This window comes from Erpetoichthys calabaricus (assembly GCF_900747795.2).
Source record: "Erpetoichthys calabaricus chromosome 1 unlocalized genomic scaffold, fErpCal1.3 SUPER_1_unloc_27, whole genome shotgun sequence".
Lineage (NCBI taxonomy): Eukaryota > Metazoa > Chordata > Cladistia > Polypteriformes > Polypteridae > Erpetoichthys > Erpetoichthys calabaricus.
In genome coordinates, this window is record NW_026261593.1 from 1,799,084 (window position 1) to 1,818,963 (window position 19,880).

At 40.3% G+C, this 19,880-nt stretch overlaps 1 protein-coding gene across 1 annotated transcript; it reads right to left on the minus strand.

The window, feature by feature from the left end:
* Window positions 1-333: 333 nt before the first annotated feature.
* On the minus strand, window positions 334-18,904 carry LOC127526413 (zinc finger protein 239-like). Its single transcript, XM_051921857.1, has 2 exons — window positions 18,459-18,904; window positions 334-1,212 (listed from the first exon to the last, which is right to left on the minus strand). The coding sequence occupies exons 1-2, from the start codon at window positions 18,874-18,876 to the stop codon at window positions 506-508; spliced, it is 1,125 nt and encodes a 374-aa protein (XP_051777817.1). The 5' UTR covers window positions 18,877-18,904; the 3' UTR covers window positions 334-505.
* Between the last annotated feature and the right edge of the window lie 976 nt (window positions 18,905-19,880).

Below are 19,880 nucleotides of genomic sequence, written 5' to 3' on the forward strand. Positions count from 1 at the left end.
CCAACACCTGCCTTAACTCTCCATCCCTCCACAAACACAGCCACACGGATCCCAACTCTCCTTTATATATATAGATACGTATGTTATGAAAACAGAGCTAGGCGCATGGTGGAGGCTGTAGAGCCTTTGGTGAGAAGCCGTTTGTATGACGCCCTGTTCTTTATTTTGTTTCTGGAAAAGGAAAAAGGATATAAACTTCTATGTCTCCTTCATGCTAATTTTTTTTTGACACAACATTAAGTAGGATAGATTTGAGTCGTTACATGTGCTTACTGTCCATTCAGGAGTGAAACTCACTCTTTAGTCAGGACACTTCGGTTGTACTTCTCTCCTGTGGGAATTCTGGTGCTTCTCTGAAGTGTACTGCTTTGAGAGATTTGTTTGCCACATTCCAAACAGCAATATGACTTCTCTTTGAGATTCATTTCTTAACAATAGTTTAGTTTGCTTACTTTTCAAGACACGACTGAACCTCACTCTTGAGTCCTGAAGGGTTCTTGTTTTTCTAAACTGGTTTTTGAACTGCTACTGATTTTATTCTGTTGTGAACTCTCGTGTGTCTCTGTAGACTGACTATCTGTGAAAACTGTTTACCACATTCATTACAGCAATATGGCTTCTCTCCGGTGTGAACTCTAGCATGTATCTGAAGATAGCCTTTATGTGAAAACTGTTTACCACATTCATTACAGCAATATGGCTTCTCTCCGGTGTGAACTCTCATGTGTATCTGAAGATGGCCTTTTTGTGAAAACTGTTTACCACATTCATTACAGTAATATGGCTTCTCTCCAGTGTGAACTCTTGTGTGCATCTGAAGAAAGCCTTTTTGTGAAAACTGCTTTCCACATTGATTACAGTAATATGGCTTCTCTCCAGTGTGAACTCTTGTGTGTGTCTGAAGAAGTCCTTTTTGTGAAAACTGTTTACCACATTCATTACAGCAATACGGCTTCTCTCCAGTGTGAACTCTTGTGTGTCTCTGAAGATCGCCTTTTTGTGAAAACTGTTTACCACATTCATTACAGCAATATGGCTTCTCTCTGGTGTGAACTCTCGTGTGTATCTGAAGATGGCCTTTTTGTGAAAACTGTTTACCACATTCAGTACAGCAATATGTCTTCTCTCTGGTGTGAACTCTCTTGTGTTTCTGAAGAGCACTCCTGTTAGAGAATTCTCTGCCACATTCCACACTGCAGTGATCTTTCATTCCTGTGTAAAATTTAAAACAAAACGGGAAAAAAAAAATGCATTTATTTTCAATTCGCTGCCTTATTATCAACATTAACTCAAATTCAAAACATGATGGCTGAAATTAGGAACAACCTTTGATCAGCATAAGCAATTATAAAAATTTTGTTGTACTTGGAAAACGCACTTAATTTGTTCATTTTACATTCTCTATTACAACTTCTCACCAGGGCCACATGTATAAAACTTCCTTATGCTTGGACACATATATGAAAACTGTTTCTTATGAAAAGTTAGGATTTATAAAAGTAGAACTTGCCATTTAAATTGGCTCAAAGTTTCCTCAAGTTTTGAGCATTTGTAAGTCCCATGCAGAGTTTATTTGTCTTGGCAATTTAGCAACTCCAGGTGGAAAAACGAAGAACTGAATAGAAAATCTCATTTCATTACACATTTCACATTCTGATGTTTGACAGGCTACACAGGAAGTGAGTTTTGATGTATCACAATGATGGCTCATGATGATGACTTAGCTGATTTAGACTCCCTACTGTCATCCTCTTTGAAGTGTGTGCTGAACTGCAGCCTTCATTACAGAGACCACCATGCAGAAATCACACAATCCTTTTTCTCTTACAGGTCTTAACAGCTGTGGGTTATTTGGGGATGGCAGCTTTTCAGTGTGAACTGCCTGACTGGTGAGGAATCTCTCAGTCACTCTGAGCCACATAATGCCATCTGGATGGTATACTTAAGACGGTAGAGAGATACATGCAATATCGTTACCATCAGGCTGTGCAAGTCATGATCAAAATGAAATCTGCAGCAACGTCTGCTGTGTTCAGTAGTGGCGGTCTTACTTGGTGTACAAGTCCCTTTATGATTACTGAACTCACCAGTGTGTTCTTTCTTGTTATTGACATCCCAGATAGTTGATTTGGGTAATCTTAAGGTTTTTCCGATCTCTCTAATGATTTCATTATTATTTTCCAGCTTCTTTGACTTTCATTGGCACAGCTCTTGCCCTCATGTTGAACAATGGCAACTATAGAGACCAAAAGTAGTCTGTAGGTAGGAGTAAGCTGAGGTGTCTTTGGGCTGCAAGAATAAAGCAATGAAACACATCTGAGGAATCACAAACACCTCTGGCACCAATTGTCCCAAACATTACGGTGCCCTGAAATGGGAGGACGATTCAGAAAAAGTGCTGTCATTTCTACAAGGTGTGACTGAAATGTTTGCAAATCCCCTTAAATGAAAATCAGTAATTTGTACTTTAATTACATCTGAATTATTTATTTTGTAATTTGAAACAGTAGATTAAAGGAGTAAATGCAAGAAGAATGTTTCATTGTCTCAGCCATTATGGAGGGTACTATATAAAGCAGAATGTCATGCCAAGTATGAAAAGTGCACCTTCAATAATTAGAATGTGTCCTGACATTTATCCACACAACGAAAACCACTTGACAAAAAAACAAACAACAAAATGTCTTCTTTCATTCACCAAAGCAAAAGAGAGCAATGGATGAGTGACGCCTCAGTGCACAGGCCAACAGAAGCTGCATTGACCTTGGATAAAAATTAGAAGATGAGAAAACCGAGGAAGAGCGCAGCTGTTGGTGTTTCAGCTCTACAGGGGAGTGGCAGGTGACACCAGGACTGGTAACCTTTGTGACACACTGGTGACATTTATACTCACCATTATAATGTTAAAGGGTATCTACTATCAGGACTTACTTATGTTGACTAAGCTAAAATTTGCCAGGTTTTACAGTCAATTTGATCCAATGTGTGTGTTCATGTATGTAATTATTATCTCTGTTATAGCTGCAAACATCAAGCAGTCCAAGCCTGCACTCAATGAAGAGTGCTATAAAGAAGAAATACAACTGAATTAAACAGTAGTGTTACACAAATTAATCAGTCTTGAATTAAAATTGCCCAGTTTTTGGTGTTTATTGTGAAATCAGCTTGTAGTTGGTTGACTGGTCTACCGATTTCATGAAATGGAATATATTAAGCTGAGGACACGCACAGCACTAACAGAGTGCACAGCGTGGAAACTGATGAAGAAAATAACTGCTGTTTGGAAATATCTTAAAGAAGACAACACACAATCTAATGCATTTCTGGATAACATATAGATACCACAAATAGATACTCTCAGTGCAGAGGAATTGGATAAACCTCTGACCCTATCAGAAATACTAGATGCTATAAAGTCACTTCAGAGCGAGAAAGAAGCAGGCCCTGATAGCTACCGTGTAGAATGTTATAAGAAATTCTCCACTCAGCTAGCTTCCCTCTTATTAGCAACATTTACAGAAGCCAGAGACAATCAAATTCTACATCAAACGTTTCACCAAGTATTAATCACTGTCTTCCCTAAACAAAATAAGGACTTATTACAGTGTGCATCATACAGGCCAATTTCACTTCTGAATAATGGTTTTAAGATACTTTCAAAAAATCCTAGCTAGAAGGATGGAGAAAGTGCTGCCTTCGGTAATATCACAAGATCAAACTGGATTTATTAAAGGTCGACATTATAGCTTCCAATCTTCGACGCCTGTTTAATGTAATATATTCACCAACAAAGTCAAAGACCACAGAGATATTATCATCGTTGGATGCAGAAAAAGCATTTGACATGATTGAATGGAACTACCTATCACTATATTAGAGAAATTTGGGATTGGCCCCAACATTTGTGCATGGATCAAACTACTATACAGTAATCCCTCCTCCATCGCGGGGGTTGCGTTCCAGAGCCACCCGCGAAATAAGAAAATCCGCGAAGTAGAAACCATATGTTTATATGGTTATTTTTAGATTGTCATGCTTGGGTCACAGATTTGCGCAGAAACACAGGAGGTTGTAGAGAGACAGGAACGTTATTCAAACACTGCAAACAAACATTTGTCTCTTTTTCAAAAGTTTAAACTGTGCTCCATGACAAGACAGAGATGACAGTTCTGTCTCACAATTAAAAGAATGCAAACATATCTTCCTCTTCAAAGGAGTGCATGTCAGGAGCAAAGAATGTCACATAGATAGAGAAAACAATCTCTAACAAACAAATCAATAGGGCTGTTTGCTTTTAAGTGTGCGAAGCACTGCGGCACAAAGCTGTTGAACGCGGCAGCTCACACCCCCTCTGTCAGGAGCAGGGAGAGAGAGAGACAGAGTTTGTTTTTCAGTCAAAAATCAATACGTGCCCTTAGAACTTTTAAGTATGCAAAGCACTGTGCAGCATGTCGTTTCAGGAAGCAGCTGCACAAAAGATAGCAACGTGAAGATAATCTTTCAGCATTTTTAGACGAGCGTCCGTATCGTCTAGGTGTGCGAACAGCCCCCCTGCTCAATCCCCATACGTCAGGATCAGAGAAAGTCTGCGCAAGAGAGAGATAGAGAAAAGTAAGCAATCTAGCTTCTCAGTCATCTGCCAATAGCGTCCCTTGTATGAAATCAACTGGGCAAACCAACTGAGGAAGCATGTACCAGAAATTAAAAGACCCATTGTCCGCAGAAATCCGTGAACCAGCAAAAAATCCGCGATATATATTTAAATATGCTTACATATAAAATCCGCAATGGAGTGAAGCCGCGAAAAGTGAAGCGCGATATAGCGAGGGATCACTGTATACCAATCCAGAAGCTTCAGCTTGTATTAACAACATTTGTTCAGCCTACTTTAGACTAGAACGTGGTACCAGATAATGATGCCCCTTGTCACCATTGCTATTTGCAATATCCATTGAACCACTGGCAGTTCACTGTTGAAATGCTTACCAGATAAAGGGGATCATCAGAGAAGGACAAGAACAGAAAATTTCTCTATATGCAGATGATATGGTACTGTATATATCAGACCCACAAAATACTGTGCATGCAGTCTTAACAGCACTTACAGAATTTCAAAAGATCTCTGGTCTCAGAATTAATTTGAATAAAAGTGTGCTCTTTCCAGTGAATTCTCAAGCATACAATATTAGATTGGACACCTTTCCTTTTATCATTGCAGATCAGTTTAAATACCTAAGGATAAATATCACAAGTAAACAAAGCTCTGTAACAACAAAATTTTGCCGTCTGTATGGAAAAAGTTAAGCAAGACTTCCACAGATGGTCAACCCTTCATCTCACTCTAGCTGGAAGAACTAATGTTGTTAGGTATGTTGTTGGACTTAAGTGCAGCATTTGACACCATCGACCATTCTATTTTACTGCACAGGCTAGAAAATGATGTTGGGCGTACAGGCACCGTGCTCGCTTGGTTTAGTTCTTACTTATCAAATCGATTCCAATATGTACAGAAATGTGCTGACAGTACTCCATCATTATACACAGAAGTTCAATATGGTGTCCCGCAGGGCTCAGTACTGGGACCTTTACTGTTTTCACTGTACGTGCTTCCACTGGGATCTATCATTAGGAAACAATGTTAATTTTCACTCGTATGCAGATGACACCCAGTTATACCTTTCATTTAAATCAAATGAAGTTTCTCCAATGTTGTCTTTAATTAGTTGTGTTAGTGAATTAAAGGAGTGGATGAATAAGAACTACTTGTCTTTAAATACAGATAAAACAGAGATGTTAATTGTTGGAGGGAATGATGCTGATCACAATAATATTTTGTCATCATTTAACTCAATGGGAATCCCAGTCAATTTTACTGAATCAGCCCGCAATCTAGGAGTTATCTTTGACTCTAGCATGTCATTTAAAGCACATATTACAAAGTTGTCCAAAAAATGTTTCTTCCATCTTAAAAATGTTAGGAAATTAAGGCGCTTTTTAAATAAACAGGATTCTGAGAAACTAATTCATGCATTTATCTCTAGTAGGATTGACTACTGCAATGCGGTGTTCACTGGATGTTCAAACTGTTCTTTATACAGCCTCCAGTTAATCCAAAATGCGGCTGCGAGAATTATTACAAGAACAAGAAAATACGAACACATAACTCCAGTTCTTAAATCCTTACACTGGCTCCCGGTTAAGTTTAGGGCAGATTTCAAAATCCTTCTTTTAACATATAAATCATTAAATGGTCGAGGTCCGGCTTACTTGTCTGAACTTATCATGACTTACAAACCAGAGCGCACATTAAGATCTCAAGATGCCGGTCTGCTTATGATTCCAAGGATTAATAAAATAACAATGGGCGGTCGAGCTTTTAGTTACAGGGCCCCTAAACTGTGGAATGGTCTGCCTGCTACTATAAGAGATGCCCCTTCGGTCTCAGCTTTTAAATCCCGGCTGAAGACTCACTACTTCAGTTTAGCATATCCTGACTAGAGCTGCTGATTAACTGAACAGACTGCATCTTTGTTGTTAGTCATTAGCACTTAAACATAAGTAACATGACAGTTATAATTGTATACTAACCCTCACTTATACAGTTTTTCTTCTCGGTACTCAAATGTGGCACTTGGTGCCATGGCCCACCTGCCAAGTTGTTTTGCCTGCCTAAGGAAAAGTCATCCCAGATGGAGGATCGCAGGAATCGAGGGAGAGAGGGGTCCTTTCATCGGATTGGCTGGCCCAGCACTGTTTCAGCTGTGGAATGGCCAAATGGGGGAGGCAGCTTGAAGGATGAGGTCTACAGGACTCTATACAAATCCAAATCTTATTATGGGATATATCATCTACTGTTAAATTCTACTCTGTACTTCTAAAATTTATATATTTTTTTTATTTCTTACTATATGGAGAAATTGTTCTGTGTACTGTACTGTATTGTATTGTATTGACCCCCTTCTTTTGACACCCACTGCACGCCCAATCTACCTGGAAAGGGGTCTCTCTTTGAACTGCCTTTCCCAAGGTTTCTTCCATTTTTCCCTACTAGGTTTTTTTGGGAGTTTTTCCTTGTCTTCTTAGAGAGTCAAGGCTGGGGGGCTGTCAAGAGGCAGGGCCTGTTAAAGCCCATTGCGGCACTTCCTGTGTGATTTTGGGCTATACAAAAATAAACTGTATTGTATTGTATTGTTAAGATGAATATCCTTCCTAAGCTTTTATTTTTATATTAAAATATTCCAATATACACCAATAAATCATTTTTAAAGCAATTAGATTCAACCATAACCTCAATTATTTGGAACTCAAAACATCCACGTATCCAAAGACCTAAGGCAGAAGGTGGCATGGCTCTACCTAACTTTCAGTTTTATTAGTGGGCAGCAAACATACAAGCTATAAAAACCTGAACATGGACACAAATGGATGAACATACACAGGCTTGGTCCTCAATAGAAATAAAATCCTGCAGTACTTCTTTATATACCCTACTTTGTGTCCTAATAAATGCAAGTTATTGCCAATATACCAATAACCCAGTTGTGCTTCACTCACTAAGAATATGAAACCAATGTAGGAAGCATTTTAAGATGGAGAATCTTTTATCTGTGGCACCACTGCATGTGAACCACCTTTTTCAACCCTCGCAAACATATGCAGTTTTTAATATCTGGAAAAGATTTGGGATTAAATTGCTTAGAGATCTTTATATAGAGAACATCTTTGCATCCTATGAACAGCTATATTCCAAATTTAACTTTCCAGCAACACATTTCTTTCACAATCTTCAAATCAGAAACTTTGTTAAACAGAACCTGCCCGAATCACCTCATCTCGCACCCTCCTCTATGCTGGAAAAAATATTGCTCAGTTTCGAGGACTCAGACAATATTTCTACAATATATAAAATTATTTTACAGTCCCTCCCTTTAAAAGATCCAAGAGGACAATGGGAAAAAGATCTCTCACTCAACATATCACAAAAGGAGTGGAAGGTAGCAATGCAGAGAATTCACTCGAGCTCCATATGTGCATACATTTATTCAACTCAAAATTATATATCAAGCACATCTGTCTCGCTTAAAGTTGTCCAAAATGTTTCCAGGGCAAGATCCAACCTGTCAACGCTGCAATCAAGTCCCAGCCTCACTGGGTCACATGTTTTGGGCCTGCACCAAATTAACATCCTTCTGGACAAACATTTGTAAGTGCCTTTCAGACAGCCTTGGTGTCACGATCCCTCCTAACCCATTAACAGCTGTGTTTGGTGGGCTCACAGAGGAGCTTAAAGTGGAGAAGGACAAACAAACTGTGATTGCTTTCACTACACTATTGGCACGCAGACTTATTTTGCTAAACTGGAAGAATCCTAACTCTCCTCTTTTAAGTCAGTGGGATACTGATGTTTTATATTATTTGAAATTGGAAAAAATCAAATTCTCAGTTAGAGGATCTATGCAGAACTTTCTCAAAACCTGGCAGGATCTAATCAATAATATTTTAGAATAAGCTCTTAAAGCACTGAGGAAGTAACGCTCTTCCCACTTCTTTTTCATCTCCATTTATCTTTTTCCACCTATTAAAACTAATCAATTTATGTATTTTTCAAAAGCTTTAAGTTTTACTCCATTGGCTATGCTCTCTTTCTCAGGGGTAGGGGTTGATTTGTTTTCTATCCTACTTTTTGTAAAAATTGATCTATTTGTATGGAATGATTACAAGAAAAAAAAAGAAAAATCTTAAAGTATCTGAAATGTGATAGGAATTTTATATATAAAGTTTAAAATGAAAAAGTTATTTGTTAGTTGTGGTGTATTTAAAGCAAAGACATTTTTTGTAACTAATCTGATGAGAAACGTTTAGGTACAACACACAGCTGAGCACATCGACTTTCAACAAAGCAGCAAAAGCAAGAAAACTGCTAAGGAAACAAATGTGTCTTAGCTGTCAATAATGGCACTGTCTGAAAAGAACCAGACATATGATCAGGACAGGACGAAAAAATCCCTCAAAAATAATTGCAATTTATCATTTTAGATACACCACCATTTTCTTTAGTAGAAAATTAAGGGTTCCGTCATTTAATTCTTCACTTGGATGCACAATATACTCTGCCAAGCAGATGATCCTTTTCAGACGTAGCATTACCAAGATGAACACTTTCATGACATCTCATACACAGTGACATGCAAATGTGTAGGGACCCACCTGATGAAAATAACTGTTACTGTGAATAGTTAAGTCAATATCAGATTAATTGATCTCCAAAAGCCATAAAGTTAAAGATAAAACATTCTTTTCTGCATTTTAAACAAGATTTGTCTTATTTTTGATTTGTATAGTGAAAAAAGGAGTAACCCAGAAATGTTTGTGCACCCCAAGAGATCGGAGGTCTCAGATATCTTTTTTCCCCCCAAGATGTCAGACCCTAATTAGCTCCTTAGGTCTTTGGCTTGTTTACAATCATCATTAGGAATGGCCAAGGCCAAGGCCAAGGCCAAGGAATCCTTGTCCCAGCAATCAGCAGCCATGGGCTCCTCTAAGCAGCTAACACTCTTAGGAATAAAATAATTTATAGTCACAAAGCAGGAAAAGACTATAGAAGATATCAAATAGTTTCCAAGTAGCCACATCCTCCGTTGGTAACGTTATTAAGAGATGGCAGTTAACAGCAATGGTGGAAATTAAGTTGAGGTCAGGAAGACCAAGACAACTTTCCAAGATAACTGCTCATAGCATTGCTAGAATGGCAAATCTAAACCCCTGTGTCTTAAAGCTTCCTGGTGGTCTTTTTTAGTCAGATTCTGGAGTGGTGATGCACTGTTCTACTGTGCAGCAACACCACCAGAAATATGACCTCTAAGGAAGAGCCATAAAAAGAAACATTTCCTCACCACAAAATTTAAAGGTTGCAGATGAACATCTAAACAAGCCTGATGCATTCTGCAACTAAGCCACGTGAACTGATGAAGTCAAAAAATAATATTTTGGCCAAATGTGCAAAGGTGTGTTTGGAGGAAAAAGTGCACAGAATTCCATGACAAGAAAACGTCTCTCACTGTTAAGGATGGGAGAAGATCAATCACGTTTCAGGCTTGTGTTGAAGCCAGGAGCACCGGGAACTGTTCACTGGTAGAGGGAAGAATGGATTCAATTAAATATTAGAAAATTCTGAAGCAAACATCACACCATCTATAAAAGCTAAAAATGAAAAGAGTATGGCTTCTACAAAAGGATAATGATCAGAACTGCACCCCAGAATTCACAAAGGCCCAAGCTTAATGTTTTGTCATGGCTCTCTCAGTTCCTTGATCTGAACATTAACGACAATATGTGGTGTGACAGACTGCCTGGACCCATTCCCAGCAGTGATGCCTTCAGCACAGAAAGACGGGGGGAGAGGGCTTATTCTGGATACTGTCTCCCCCAGACCGATAGAGGGCAGCCCCCTTGGCTTGCAATGGGGCCACGAGTTTGAAGCATGGAAGCTCAACCTTGCTGGGGCCAATTGCCATCGCCAGGAGGGCCCTGTTTAGCAGCACTTCCGCCATACCAGGAGGTGTTGCAGGAAGTTGGTCATTGGATACCTGGGGCTTCATGTATAAATGGTGTGTATGCACAAAAATGTTGCATACTCCCGTTTCCACGATCACATCGTGGTGTATAAAAACTAAACTTGGTGTAAAGCCATGCACATTTTCACGCCAGCTAAATCCTTGGCGTACGCAAGTTACCCGCTTGGTTTTGCAAACTGGCAGCACCCAGCGTCAATGTAGTGCTTTTGTTCCAGTGTGGTTTTCCTTTCTTTTTTAGATCCACATTCCTGACGCGGCTTTTGTAATTAATATATTTTAATTTCTTATTTTGTCTTTTATTTTTCTTCTCTTCATTACGTAAAGCACTTTGAGCTACTTTTTGTATGAAAATGTGCTATATAAATAAATGTTGTTGTTTATCAAATACACTGAAATTAACCGCATATTGTTAATTAATTTAAGGCATCTGATTGTAATTAACCTGTAACAATATAATGGTTCATGGAATGGCCAAACTATTCCAAATACCATAGTAGCCTTAGCGTTGTTACTCTCAAGTATTCATCCCACTGCATCCGAGTGTGGAATCAGAGCTCTACAGCAGCTGATCGGAAAGAGAATTATCGGGATACAGCATCAAGCACATGCTGCCTCCGCCATGCTGTCTATTTGAACTGCTCTCATACGGCAAACACTTCAGAGCCTTTCCTGTAGGGACATTGTAGTTCAAAAACAGTTTCATCCCAAGAGCTCTAAACTCACTCAATAAGTTCAAGTTCACCTTGTAGAACTGTTTGTACTTATAAGTACAATCACCTCACTGTAAATTTGCAAAAAAGTTATAATATTGCACAGCCTGAGCCACTTTATAAAGCGCTTATTTACATATGATGACAATATCATTTTTAAGATGAAATGCAGCAAAATATGTTTATTACATTATACAGCTATGAAGAGGATGAAGAATGGAAAAGGCGTTGGTCCAGATGACATACCTGTGGAAGCATGGAGGTGTTTAGGAAAGATGGCAGTGAAGCTTTTAACCAGATTGTTAAATGGAATCTTAGAAAATGAGAGGATGCCTGAGGAGTGGAGAAAAAGTGTACTGGTGCCTGATATTTAAGAATAAGGGGAATGTTCAGGACTGTAGTAACTACAGGGGGATAAAATTGATGAGCCATAGCATAAAGTTATGGGAAAGAGCAGTGGAAGCTAGTTTAAGAAGTGAGGTGATGATTAGTGAGCAGCAGGATGGTTTCATGCCAAGAAAGAGCACCACAGGTGCGATCTTTGCTCTGAGGGTTTGATGGAGAAGTTTAGAGAAGTCCAGAAGGAGTTGCATTGCGTCTTTGTGGACCTGGAAAAAGCATATGACAGGGTGCCTCGTGAGAGTTGTGGTATTGTATGAGGAAGTCGGGAGTGGCAGAGAAGTACGTAAGAGTTGAACAGGAAATGTACGAGGGAAGTGTGACAGTGGTGAGGTCTGTGGGAGGAGTGACGGATGCATTCAAGGTGGAGGTGGGATTACATCAGGGATTCTTATTTGCAATGGTGATGGACACGTTGACAGACGAGATTAGACAGGAGTCCCCGTGGACTATGATGTTTGCTGATGACATTGTAATCTGTAGCGATAGTAGGGACAAGGTTGCGAAAACCCTGGAGTGGTGGAGATATGCTCTAGAGAGGAGAGGAATGAAGGTCAGTAGGAACAAGACAGAATAAATGTGTGTAAATGAGAGGGAGGTCAGTGGAACGGTGAAGATGCAGGGAGTAGAGTTGGCAAAGGTGGAGGAGTTTAAATACTTGGGATCAACAGTACAGAGTAATGGGGATTGTGGAAGAGAGGTGAAAAGGAGAGTGCAGGCAAGGTGGAATGGGTGGGTGGAGAAGATTGTCAGGAGTAATTTGTGACAGACGGGTATCAGGAAGAGTGAAAGGGAAGGTCTACAGGACAGTAGTGAGACCAGCTATGTTATATGGGATGGAGACGGTGGCACTGACCAGAAAGTAGGAGACAGAACTGGAGGTGGCAGAATTAAAGACGCTAAGATTTGCATTGGGTGTGACGAGGATGGACAGGATTAGAAATGAGGGCATTAGAGGATCAGCTCAAGTTGGAAGGTTGGGAGACAAAGTCAGAGAGGCGAGATTGCGCTGGTTTGGACATGTGCAGAGGAGAGATGCTGGGTATATTGGGAGAAGGATGTTAAGGATAGAGCTGCCAGGCAAGAGGTAAAGAGGTAGGCCTAAGAGGAGGTTTATAGATGTGGTGAGAGAGGACATGCAGATGATGGGTGTAACAGAGCAAGATACAGAGGACAGAAAGATACGGAAGAAGATGATCCGCTGTGGCGACCCCTAACGGGAGCAGCCGAAAGAAGAAGATATTATACAGATAAAATTTTAACATAATTTAAATAATACATATTGTTAATAATTTAATATGTGAGGACACGGTGTCGCAGCGCTAGCTATGTTCTTGCCTCGTGCTGTATTCTTGCTGGGATTGGCGTGACCCTGGATGGATAGAATAATTAAATATGTACTGCAAAGGCATTTCAATGTTCCTTAAAAGTTTTGAAGAATCGGCATTCTAAGCTTACAGAAGGCTTGACATCTATTACAGAGCCGATTGTGTGGTGATTGGTGACTTGGAGAAAGAAAAGAATGGACAGGAATTGAGGGTTAGTACGTTCTAAAGAGACAGCACTGCTGCAATAAATTATTTCATCGAAGGTCGCGCACGGCTCAGCAAGCATCTTGATGGAGGCAGGAACAATCTCTGGACGAGTTGTCAGTTCATCACTATCACTGCGCCACCGTGTCCCCATGTTTAATAACGTGCTTTAATTCCTATCATCATGAAAATGATATCAAATATACATCTCAGTATTTAAATTATTCAAAGAGCTGTAACATCACGAATGTAATGGATTCTGTGTTCTGTCGGAGGAAGAGAAAGCCCATTTAAGAAGCACGTAGTGATTCACACGCATACAACACATAGTCTTGAATTAAAAGTGCCCAAATACAATAAAAGCATTTAACATGTTACTTTAATTTACTAGTTTCTCAAATCCCAACATAACTAAACGATTTTAAGATGAAGTTTATGATGTTTTACTTTAATAACCAAATAAACTACATGATTAAAGTGGAAATTTCGAGATTAAAGTTGACATTTCAAGCTTTTTTCCCCCACTGTGTGTCTATTTTTTTTTCTGTGTACCCTAATGTGCTTTCATAGGACACTCAGACGGTGGGCTACGACTCGCCTTTTCACAGCGACTTTGATATCTGATAACTTCTTTTTTATTTCAGGTACTGTGAGACTTTGTGAACTTGAACTTTTGAGTTTCTCCACCACTCTATGTTACTCGACTTTCTTTTGTTATTTATATCACTGTTTAAACCAACAAATAGTACGTTTTTCTTTGCCTCCACTTGGTATTCGCTGAAATTCTTCTATTTTTCCCCAGTGCTTTTGCCATCATAATTTCACAGAACGCTGAGCTTAAGGGCTATTTATATTGATTTGCATATTGAAAGAGGTGTAATTCTGGGAGGAGCTGTGAAGTGGTGGCAGGCGTGTGCACGTGAGTTACTTTTCATGCTGACCGGGATTTATGGAGCAGAAGTTGGTGTACGCACAGATTTATGCATCTGGATTTTTTTGTGCATATTTCTGCTTTTGTCCGTTTGCCATGTTTTAGTGTGAATTCTATGCACTGCGTTATGCATGAGGCCCCTGGAGTCAATCTGGGTGCCCAATAAAAGGGGCCAGTCACCACTATTCAATGGCCAGAGTAGGGAGGAAGAAGGAAAAAACCTGTAAGAAGGAGTGGAGGTTAAAAGGACTGGAAGCAAGAAAGGCTGTGCTTGGTGTTGTGGACATTGTGCTCTTGTGAGTAGCGAAGAAAGTGCTTCTCACCTGTAAATAAAGGTGTGCAGTGTGGAGAAACTTGTGTCCTGCTTGTCGGTGTTGGGTTAGGGTGGCTGTACATGCCCTGGGCTTCACAGTGTATAAAACTCAAAAGAGCAATGCATGCAAGACGGATTGTTCTTTGTCTGCCACCTCCTCTTAGACTCACCCAGTCATGAGCACAAATCTCCACACAACATCACTGGGAGGACCACTGAGGCAGACCAGTCATGCCAACCTGAGGAGTGGTAAAACTGCACAGGCAACACAAAGTGCTTATCTCACTGCTCCACTGCTTGTTAAGGACATTAGCAAAGGCAAAATGATTAAATTAAAATTATATACAGCAACTTCAGAAAGAAAAAAAATGTCATAACAAAATTGCTTTACTTTCTCATATTCTTCAAAAAGAAAGTAACAATTAGACAAACATTTCTAAATACATATAAAATAATAAAATGTGTGGCACCCATGCCCAGGTGTAATGTCCAATGAACAAAGGCAACAAGACGCACAAAATAAGAAGGATGTGAGGCCTAACATATCTAGTGAACGTAGAGTCCAAAATACACGATGTGATCAAAACACAAGGACTTAACATTTCACCATCATGCACAATTTACTAAATGAACATTTCACTGTGCTAGTATTTTAAAATAAGAGACTAGAAGAAATTATAAGAGACAAACTAATTTATAGCATTTTTATTCTACAAAACTATGAAAAATGCTGTCTTGCTCATCACAAATAAGCACAATTTAAATAACAATCAAAATACTGGTCACCAATGTCACAATTACGCTTTATAGTTCTGGTCAGCAGCACAAATCTCCAGACATCACACAAGGGTCACTGAGGCACACAGACCACCTGCCACACCAGGCCTAGGAGGGGGAGCTGCACAGGCCACACATCAAGTGTTTATGTCACATCACCAGATACTCCATGACTGTGCAGGTCAAAGTGGGCATCGCTATTTTAATAGGATTTTTAGTGACACTCAAGACCTGTTAAGACAGAAGATTTAATAAGGATGCAGAAAGTCAGCTGCACCCCCTCACCCTGTAATCCTGAATGAATGGCTGAAGCGCAGCTCATACCAGTTATCAGCCCAGTACTTCATCTAAACACAAAGGTGTAAATCAGAGTTGAGGCTGCAGCTTTTCAGAGTGTCCATCAAACAAATCAACACCTAAATTGACTTTCATCTTAGGCTTGTAACCGAGAACTGAACCTGCCTGTTTGTGAGGGAAAAAATAACGAGCCTATGAGCAGGCCCTGGATCTGCAACTAGAAGGGGCTTTAATTCAATCACCAGGGGGCTACACCCTCCTTTAAATGTAGCTGCATTCACCTCTTCTGTCTCTTTTGGTGGACGAAGACGGAGGATATGTTCTTTCTGGGGAGCCAAGAAGCAGAAAATGCTTTCTCTTTGTGGGCTGAATGCTAACAATTTGGTTAATTGCAATAGTAGAAATAGCAATTAACCAAGGGTATGATGTTAAACAGTCTACTTTGGGGCAGTAAAAAAAAAAAAAAAAACAAACCCTACTTTAATTACTTCCACACTTTTACAAACTCACGTCTATAGCTGTAATTAAAACATAAACATATAGTGTCCAAGTAAAGAAAAGGATGTATAATTATAATACCCATCTCTTTAAATGTGGATCAGACAGCAGATGAGAAGTCCTTCCCATGCCATGACAGAATACGGCTCATTATTGACTTTCAAGAGAGTGTCGGGAACAGCTTCTTTAATTCCTTTTCAGCTTCCTCCTTGCTTGAAAATGCATAAAATTGGTCTTGAACTTCCACTTTCAGTTTGGCGGGATACAAGAGGCTGCATTTGATATCGGCTTTCCATAGCAGCTTTTTAATGTCGAAGTAGGCTGCGCGTTTTGCAGCTGTTAAAGGTGAAAAGTCGGGGAAAATACGAATGAGATTATTTTCAAATATAATCACTTGCTTGTGTCTGCGAAGTGCCATCAGATCAAGCTTACATCGTAATCGCTCGAAGCAAACAATAAAAGACCTGGGTTTAAAGGTGTTTGATCTGAGTATGCGATCAGCTGCTGCTATCTCGGTATCTAATTTAAAGTCATCTCCAATTATTTCAGAGAGTAATTCTACTGCAAATTTCACTGGGTTTGAACTTTCTTGTTTCTCAGGTATACCTTCAGTTCTTATATTATTCCTTCTGCATCCATCTTCCAGGGCCGCAAGTCTGTCTCCGAGTTTTTTACATTCGGAATTCGCAGCTGTAGCTTTTTCATCGGTGTTAGATACCAATTGTTCCGCTGTTTCAATTCGAGCTGTGAATGCCTGCTTAACGTCATTCAACTGTTCATCAAGTTTTTTCAGTTTCGATCTATTTTCTTCAATGTGTTACACTAATTTCTCCACTATGCCTTTAAAGGTCACGTCAAAACGTTTAAATTGATGCATTTCCCGGTTTTTGTTATCCTTCTTAAGCTCACTTATGGCTGTAGCCATGGCAGTGGCCAGTGTAGTGATCATCTCTTTCAGTTCTGACAGTTCGCTTCAGGTTTCGTGCTCCGTGAGTGTAATTGCAGCTCCTGCTACAGCAGATGCTGCAGGCTCGCGATGAGTAGATGAGAGCGCGTACTGCAGGGCCTTTTCTAGTCTTGAATGATCCTCAGAAATCGGCGATCCATCGTGACCAGTATCACTTGCACCGTCGCTCCCATTTTCACTCTTGACTGGAGACAATGCAGTGGAGCGGGGTCCAACGAAGTCTGCGCATTTGTCTGCCTGTTCCAGGTCAGTCTCCGAGAGACCATACCTCATACTCGGGCCGGATGTCTGTCCTGACTTTGATGCATCTGTGGTATAGCGGGTCCACAGCTCATGTCAAAAAGGCCACTTTTTAAAATAAATAATCGCCGCACTCGCGGCTTAGAGAGGGGGCGTGATGTGTGTGGTCAGAGTGGCTCCCACGTGATTCGTGATGCAGACGGTCCTCATTTAAGTGCACAGGTGAAGAGTTGTCTGCATCTGTAATTGATGCTGGAAGCTGCTAATTGCCACATCTGATCCACGTCCCCATGATAAACAGAAGCATGAGGTGGCTAGAAAAGGAAGAAAAAAAAGATGGAGGTTGAGAAGGAGAGAAGGCAGGAAGTAGGAAGGAGAAAGCCGGTGCATGAATGAGCGAAGGTGCTCGTAGTGGAGAACACCTGCAGCAGAGCAGTGAGCCTAGGTGTTTGGCCGGCACCCCGGAAGCAGACGGTAGTGGTCGCGCCTGCTGAGCATTATTGAGGAGCGGGAGTGACCGGAAGAAGGGTGGCTCGCCGCATAAGGCCGGGAAGGCAGTGGGAGTCGGGACTTGGGATGTGAAAGCCCCAGAGTGAGCGCCCTGGTTGCTGGGGAGGCCAAGTCATGGTCAGGTGAAGCCCACTGGAGATAGGGATAGGCGAGGAGAACAGACCAACAGGAGAAGGCAGAAAGAAGGTCAGCTGCAAGTAGGGTGGATCCCCTGGTGCATAGCCTGGACGGGAGAAGCAGGGGAGTCACCAGTAGAAAGGCATTGCTTTAACCTCGGTTTTTAGGGATTTATTTATTGTTTTCAGGACTGACAAGAAGCCGTCCAGTTGTTTGTGTTATTACAGCAGTTTAGGACTACTGAGGCCGTCTGTAATCAGAGCTTAGTTGAAGATCGGACCACATTGTTAAGAGGAATTAATATGGATACCCAGGAAATTCCAGAGGGATCAATACCTTTGTCTTGCTCTTGGACATTTGTATAGCACTCTTTACCGAGGAGCGACTGAGGACTTTTGCATAAAGTCACTATAATGGAAGAACAGCAAATTGCTAAACCTTACAATTGATGAAATCTCACACTAAATTTAAACGCACAATAAAATAAAGTATTTTCACTCCATTTCTAAGTTTCTCATAAAAATCACAAGACCCAGCCTTTCAAGCTCATAAACCCCAACTCTAAATCTTACACATTTTTATTTTACACTTACTTTTTCCAGATTTCTTTGAAGATGGTTGCTTATTTTTCTGAGCTCTAACAGATGTAGTTTCCACAGCCCTCTTTGGTTCAGACTCTAATGATTCAGACTTCACATTGATAGAAGGCTCTGGAGATGAACAGTGTCTGCTATGAGAAGAGTCTAACCTGGTCACCACTCCATCTTGAAGGTTGTCTTCTTTTACACTGTCCATATTTGTATGGTTATGTTTTTCAATACTGACAGACTTCTCTTCAGGTTCTTCTTTAATGCTCACTGGCTGCAGTTCACTGTCCTCCTCCTTAATGCTCAGACTTTCCTGTTTAAGGTAGATGGACTCCCACTCACAGTCGTCCTCCTTAATATTTACAGTTTTCTCCATGATATTTGCATCCACATCACAGGTGTCCTGTTTCATATCCATTGACATATTCCAGTAAACAGCAGCTTTTGCTTTTTCTCTGTGAAAAGAACAAGAATCAGCTTCATTAAAACTTCATCACTTATGCCTAAAGACACTTGAATTTCTGTAATTTCTACCTTGTGACAAATAAAGATCCACTAAGTCTGTTCCATCTATTGCTGATCACTGGATTTGCTTAATCTGTTTGTTTAAATTGATGCACATGTTTTTAATTTTTTGGGTACAACATCAGAAGAGTGACTTTGATACAACACGTATGTCACTTGAGCAAGTTAGTGAGGGAGGTCGTGGTGGTCAGCTTAATAATTAGGGAGTTTGGTCGCAGGTGGACACACAGGTGACATCGCCGAGTGGAGGTGAGACTTGTGCTGGTATTTCTTAAGAGGGCATCATTTAGTGTGTGAGGTGATTACTGTGCTGTGAGAAAGACACCCACCATGTGGACTGACAGAGGGGGCAGGAGAGGTAAACATTTGAGCTGGTGGTGGTTTTTAAATTGATTTTATGATCTTGGGATTACTTTGTTTTGGGGGGTAGATCTTGCTGATTGAGATCAAAAGCTGGTGCTGTGATTGTCTCAGTGAACACTGAAGAGGTAAATCTTAGCCCTATTTAATAATTAATCCAGAAATCGATTATTGAAAATCATATGCTTTTTTATCTTATGTTTAACAGTGGCGGTGGTTGGCCTCTGTTTCCTCAAATTGTGATTATTTCTTGAATTAATGTATTTACCAGCTTTCTGCTGGTCAGTTGAAGGTGGCATTTGGATTTGTAAATCAATCTGCACCACTTTCTCCTTAATCTTTGTCAAATGAGCTTGGAATGCAGGAATACACGGTAAGTAATTAAAATGTAGAATAGGAGGTGGCGACGGTGTAACTGGACGATGTGAAGTAGAAAATGGACTTGAAAATGCTAAGTGAACTGGAGACACAAACACTGATAATTGAATAGAAAAGACACGCGGGCAGCCACAGGGGTATTGACTCGAGTAAAGTTCGGCGCTG

Excerpts from the sequence above, each read along its gene's own strand:
- LOC127526413 (XM_051921857.1), bottom strand. The coding sequence starts at position 18,876 with ATGTCAATGGATATGAAACAGGACACCTGTGATGTGGATGCAAATATC. Across the intron at positions 1,213-18,458 it reads TTCAAAGAAATCTGGAAAAA|GAATGAAAGATCACTGCAGT; the intron begins GTAAGTGTAAAA and ends AATTTTACACAG.